The following is a 6,888-nucleotide window of genomic DNA, read 5'->3' as shown; positions in this document are numbered from 1 at the left end:
GCGTCTCTCACAAATGACCAGTGATATTGAACACTTTTCATATGATTATTTGCTGCTTTTACTTCTTTGTCTGAGAAATGTCTGTTCATTTCAGATGCTCATTTTTTAATGTGGTCTTAATATTTGGGGGGGTCTGGTTTTTTTGAGTTCTTTATATAATCTAGATAGTAGACCTTTGTCTGAGGAACAGCTGGTAAAAAATTTTTCCCACATTGTGGATTGTCTCTTAGCTCTGCTTGTGATCTTTGTGGCACTGCAGGAAGCTTTGTAAAAAGATGAGATCCTGGGGCCAGGGATTTAGCTCAGTGGTTCCACCACCTGCCTTGCAAGCCCAAGGACTTGAGTTTGATCCCTGGTACCAAAAAAAATGAGATCCCAATTGTTGATTGTGCTAGTTCCTGTGCTACTGAGGATTTGTTTATAAAGTCTTTTCCTATGCCAATATCTTCAAGAGTGCTACCTAATTTATCTTCCAGCAAGTTTAGTGTTTCTGTTTTAATATTTATATCTTTAATCCACTTGGATTTTAGTTTAGTGCATGATGAAAGATATGGGTCTAGTTTTAATCTTTGGCAAATCCAGTTTTTCCAACACCATTTATTACAGAGGCTATCTTCCTCCAGTGTGGGTGTTTGGCTCCTTTGTCAAAGGGTAGCTAAGTATGTCAGGAGTTGTCTTCTAATCTGTTCCACTGATCCTTGGTCTGTTTCTTTGCCAGTACCATGCTGTTTTAATCACAGTGGCTTTGTAGTATAGTTTCAAGTTGGGGATTGTGATATCCTCTTGCCATGTCTCAGTTGCCTAGAATTGCTTTTTCTATTTTAGGTCTCTTCTGATTCCAAATAAATTTTGGAGTGTTTTCTCTAGTTCTTTGAAATATACTGTTGGAATTTCAATAGGGATTGTGTTGAATCTGTATAGCAGTTTTGGAAGTATGGCCATTTTCACTACATTGATTCTTCCTACCCAGGAACAAGGGACATCTTTCCAATTTTTTATATTCTGTTCAATCTCTATTTTTCAAGGGCCGGAGATTTAGCTCAGTGGTTCTGCCGCCTGCCTTGTAAGCACAAGGACCCAAGTTTGATCCCTGGTGCAAAAAAAAAAAAAAAAAAAAAAAGAAAGAAAGAAATAAAGTAGTATAAACATTTTTTTCAGAGTGTTGTAGTTCTCATTGCGGAGGTCTTTTGTTTCCTTTATTAGATTGATTCCTAGATTTTTCTTTTTCTTTCTTTCTTGTTTTTTGGATGCTATTGTGAAAGGGATTGTTTCCCCAATTTCACTCTCAGTGAGTCGGTTATCTGTGCACAAGAAGGCTATTGATTTTTGAGTATTTACCTTGTATCCAGCCACTCTGAATCTGCCAATGAAGTCTAGAAGTCTTTTGGCAGAGTTCTTTGGGTCTTCTATGTACAGTATCATGTCATTAACAAATAATGACAGTTTCACTTCTTCCTTTCCTATCTTTATTGCTTTTTTTTCTTTCTCTTGTCTAATTGCTGTGGCTAATGTTTCGAAAACTGTATTGAGCAGGTATATCATGTCATTAACAAATAATGACAGTTTCACTTCTTCCTTTCCTATCTTTATTGCTTTTTTTTTTCTTTCTCTTGTCTAATTGCTGTGGCTAATGTTTCCAAAACTGTATTGAGCAGGTGCTAGTGGACATCCTTGTCTTGTTCCTGATTTTAGTGTGAAGGTTTTCAGTTTTTGACCATTTAGTATGATGTTGGCTGTAGGTTTTTCATAGATAGCCTTTATCAATTTGAGATAAAGACCATCTGTTCCAATTTTCTGCAGGGTTTTTATCATGAATCATTGTTGAATTTTGTTGAATGCTTTCTCTGAATCTATTGAGATAATGATATGGCTTTTGTCCTTGATTCTGTTAATATAGTATATTACATTTATTGATTTACATATGTTGAACCATCCTTGCATCCCTGGGATAAATCTGATTTGGTCAGGGTGTATGATCTTCTTGATGACCCTCTTTATTCTGTTTGGCAGTATCTTATTGAGGATTCTTTTTTTTTTGTACCAGGGATCGAACTTGGGTCCTTGCACTTGCCAGGCAGGCAGCAGAACCACTGAGCTAAATCCCTGGCCCTACTGAGGATTTTTGCATCTATGTTTATTAGGGAGATTGGCTTATAGTTCTCTTTGTTGGTTGGGTCTTTCCCTGGTTTTAGAATCATAGTAATACTTGCTTCCAGGAATTAATTTGAAAGGATTGCTTCCCTTAAAGAGTAGTGGCAATAGTTCTTCTCTAAATGTCTTATAGAATTCAGAAGCAAAGCCATTGGGACCTGGGCTTTTCATTGTTGGTAAATTTTTAATTACATTTTCAATTTCACTGATTGTAATTGTGGTGTTTTGAATTTTTACATCTTCTTTGTTCAACTTTGGTGATTCGTATGTATCTAGAAATTTGTCCATTTCTTCTGTGTTCTCCATTTTATTAAAGTGCCAGTTCTTGAAGTAAGTATTAGTGATCCTCTGGATTTCTGCTGAATCTGTTGTGACTTCAACATTTGCATTCCTAATTGCATAAATTTGATCCTTTTCTTTCCTTGTTTTGATAAGGTTGGCTAAGGGTTTATTGATTTCATTTATTCTTTCAAAAAACCAACTCTTTGATTCATTGATTTTTTTTGTATTGTTTTCTTAGTCACCGTTGCATTGATTTCTGTTCTGATCTTTATAATTTCCTCCCTTGTATGAGCTTCGGGTTTCTCTTGCTCTTCTTTTTCTAGGAGCTTAAGATTTACTATTAGGTTGTTTATTGGAGCTCACTCTGTTTTCCTAGTGTGGGCATTCACTGCCATGAATTTCCCATGTAAAACTGCTTTCATTGTATCCCAGAGATTCCTGTATATTTTACTGGCGTTGTCATTAAATTGTAAAAACTGTCTAATTTCTTCTTTAATTTCTGCTGTGACCCATTGGTTGTTCAGGAATGTTATTCAATTACCATGTGTTTGTGAAGTTCTTATGGTTTCATATGCTATTGATCTCCAGTTTAATTGCACTATGGCCTGATAATATTCATGGATAACTTCAATTCCTTTGCATTTACTTAAACATGATCTATGAGCTAGCATGTGGTCTATTTTGGGAATAGACTGTGTAAAGCTGAAAAGACTGTATATTCTGATTTTGTGGGGTGGAACACTCTGTAGACATCTATTAAGTCCATTTATTCAAAAGCTTGGTTCAGTTCTAGTATTTCATTGTTGATTTTTGGTCTAGATGATCTATTTGTGAAAATGGGGCATGAGGTCCCCCACTACAATTGTATTAGTGCTTATTTGGTGTTTCATGTCCCTTAATATTTGTATTGTATATTTGGGGCATTAGTATTTGGTGCATATATATTTATGACTCTCATGTCTTCCTCTAGGATTGTTCCTTTTACAAGGATGTAGTGACTTTCTTTGTCTTTCTTAATTAGTTTTGGTTTGAAATTTACTTTGTCTGCAAATAAGATAGCTACCTCTGTTTCTCTTTTTGGGTTCCTGTTGCATGGAGAACTGTTTTCCATCCTTTTACTTTCAGTCTATGAGTTTCTTTTTCAAGTAGGTGTGTTTCTTGTATACAACATATTGTTAGACTTTACTTCTTAAACCATTCTGCCAGTCTATTTCTTTTAATTGGTGAATTGAGGCCATTGACATTTATGGTTAAAACTGATTGACTTATATCATTGTCATATTATTTTCCTGTTGTTGGTTCATTTTTGTCTTTCTTCCTCTCCCTTTAAATTCTTGCCTATTGGATTTGCTTTGAGGGACCTCATGGAGTTGTGACCTTCATTGTCTTTTTCTGGGATATTTTAAAAAATTGTTTGGAGAGCTGGTTTGGTATTCATGAAGTTTCTCAGATGTTCTTCATCATGAAAATATTTTATTTCTCCATCAATTTTGAAAGATAGTTTTGCAGGATACATCAGACTAGGTTGGAGGTTGTTGTTTTTTGTTTATTTGTTTGTTTGGTTTTGGTTTTGGTTTTTTCAGATAGGGTTTCACTAGGTAGTTGAGACTCACTATGTAGCCCAGGCTGGTCTCAAACTCACAGTGATCCTCCTGCCTCAGCCTCCTGAGTGCTGGGATTACAGGAGGTTGTTCTCTTTTAAAGCTTGAAATATCCCACTCCAGGCTCCCCTTGAGTTGAGGGTTTGAAAAGTCTGCTGTGATTCTGATGGGCTTTCCTTTACATGTTATTTGTTTCTTTTCTCTAACTATTGTAGTATTTTGTACTTCTGTTGGGTTTCTGGGATCTTGATTATTATATGTCTAGATGTAGATTTTATTTTATTGTAACTAGTTGAAGTCCCATATGCCTTTTATCTATATGCCAAGTTCTTTTGCTCTGGAAAGTTTTCTGTCATCAATTCTGTGAACAATTTTTTTACATCTTTTGTGCTTTCTCCTGCTTTTTTGTGGACTTCTATTAATCTTATATTATTTTTCTTTGCGTCATCTAGGATTTGCTGGATTAATTTCTCGTGGTTCCTTACTATTTTTAAGAGATCTCTTTTCAAGGTCACTGACTGCCATCCTATCTTCTATAGCTGATATTCTGTCTTCAGATTGGGTTAGTCTTCTATGTATACTTTTAATAGAGTTTTTAATCGCCTGGATATCAGTTTGAATCTGTTTCATGGATTCCATTTCTTTCTTATGTTGGGCCTTCTTGGTTTCCATTTCTTTCCTATGCTGAGCATTCATGGCTTCAATCACGGTCCTCAACTCATCTAGTTTTTAAAAATCTGTTTCTTTTCTAGAGTCTCTAATCATGTCTTTTATCTGGGAAAATATTTCTGTTTTGAATATTTCTAGAGCCTCATTCACGTATCTCCTGTCCTCGCTGGGTACGCTGGTGGCAGGAAGGCCGGTCTGCCCTGGGGCCTGGGTCGGGGAGGGTCCTGCGCTGATGGCTTCACGCAGCTCCTGTCTAACAACTACGGCCATACCACCCTGACTGGGCCCGATCCACTGATCTGGGAAGCTAAGCAGGTTTGAGCCTTGTTAGTACTTGGATGGGAGAGAACTACGACTGGTGTGGTCAATTTTTATATCTATCATTTGATTGTGGACCTTTGTCAGTGGAGGTTAGGGTGGAGATTATGTGCTTTGATGGAGAAAGTTTAATAGTAACAAGCTTGGGGATTTTGAGGGAAGGCATCAGTTAGAGATATAGGTCTTGGTGATGTGTGATGAATATGGATTATCTGTCAGGAAGGCTGAGAAGGGTATTATCAGGATTTTCTTTGGTTACAGGAAGAAAAAAAAAACAGTTGCACATTTTTTCCTACCCACCCATAGCCCCTGTGGAGTTTCTACTACTATCAGAAAAACAAATGAATAGTATTACAGTGCCTTCCGGAGGTCTACTTAGGCTCAGATATTTACAAACATTCAGACTCGTAAGCCACCAATCTTAACATTAGATTCTCCTAGAAGGACACAGAATGGGAGGCACAGCTTGGTAGCAGTGAAGAACGACGTGTTGTTCTACTACGGGACCCTGCACCTCTCCATATGATGTATCTCAGGTGAAAGGAGACAGATGAGGCAAGTATGAAAGCTGTCTTGGTTTAAAAAGCCTCTTGTCTCACAGGAGCAAATATCCCATAACAATTCCATAGACATAATCACTGAGATTTCCATAAAAGATATGTCCTAAGAGTCTCTGTACTTGGGAAGCCCAAAGCTATAGCTTCCTATCAGGCATTTCTAATTCTCCACGTCCAGTCCAGGTGCACTTTACCATTTAGGAGTCATTCCCATCCTAAGTAATGTTGCTTAGCAACACAGTTAACATATGACTATTAGATTGCCAGGGGAACAGAGCTAGAAAAGTTAACCAAAGGTCAAAATCTCATTCAGAAGGGGAATATGTAATACTTTACCAAACAGTATGCAAAGCCATTGCGTGATAGCTATTCCAGCTAATTCTTTTAAAATATAGCCAGAGGAATTTCCTACTAAATATAGCTAACACCAACTCATTTTTCCTTTCTTGAATTAATAATCCTACTTTGTACTTGGCTGCTTATGACTAATACTGTTTGCAGATTTTGTTGAAGTATGTGTAAGAGTTGGATAAGTAATCAAAATGGCCCCGTCAAAATGTCATGCATCCTTTGGTGCTATCCCTAGTTGGGAGGCATAGTATATCATACTGTAGGGCATTATTGAATGGGGACTTCTGCAGACTCCATCAGCCATATTTAGAGGGAACCCTATGCCCACCCAGTAACCAGTGAGCACCAGGCTCTTGATGGTGGTATCTCTTATGCTTATGTCACACAGTGTTATTCTTGCCTGTGACAGTCGCTCCTAGCACATCAGTAAGTGAGAATAGCTGCTTTTTTTTTTTAAGTTTTGCTTTTTAGTTTTCCCATCCCAGGAATTGAACTCAGGACCTTGCACTTGTCACGCAGAGGTAGCACCACTGAGCTAAATCGTTTTCCCTAGGATAGCTGGTTATTTACTCATCAGCTACCCAACAGTTATTTATAGAATCCTAACCATGGGCCATTCACTACTATTTCTTCAATGAGCAAGACGGTTGTTGCCTTCAGGGAGCTTGCAATTTGTAATCAGGAGATCCAATAATTGAGAGGTTTTAGCACAGTGTGCTGGGCATGACAATGCAAGCAAGTACAGGGAGGTCTGAGACTGCGTGGGTGGGATTCCCAGCCCAGGCTTCCAGCTTTGGAAAAGACTTCAGTATCTAAACTGCTATTATTGTGATCTTTTCCATCAGTAAATTTCTGTTTAATAGCAACTTAACTTGCCTTTTCCAAACAAGGTAGCTTTGGACACTAATAGTGTTTAAATTACCTAGTTTACTCAGGTATGCATATTACAGAATATCCTA

General features: G+C 37.4%; 1 protein-coding gene across 1 annotated transcript in view; it reads left to right on the top strand.

Moving 5' to 3' along the window:
• Zbtb8b (zinc finger and BTB domain containing 8B) overlaps positions 1 to 5,526 on the top strand; it is a 51,111-nt gene extending 45,585 nt beyond the window's left edge. The window contains exon 4 of the mRNA XM_010621557.1: positions 5,466 to 5,526. Within this exon, the coding sequence (XP_010619859.1) occupies positions 5,466 to 5,494 (29 nt within the window). The 3' untranslated portion in view covers positions 5,495 to 5,526. The remainder of the gene's footprint in view (positions 1 to 5,465) is intronic.
• The last annotated feature ends 1,362 nt before the right edge of the window (positions 5,527 to 6,888 follow it).

This window comes from Fukomys damarensis, unplaced genomic scaffold, assembly GCF_012274545.1.
Source record: "Fukomys damarensis isolate Sample0158 unplaced genomic scaffold, DMR_v1.0_HiC HiC_scaffold_23, whole genome shotgun sequence".
NCBI lineage: Eukaryota > Metazoa > Chordata > Mammalia > Rodentia > Bathyergidae > Fukomys > Fukomys damarensis.
This window is presented reverse-complemented; position numbering and strand designations above follow the sequence as displayed.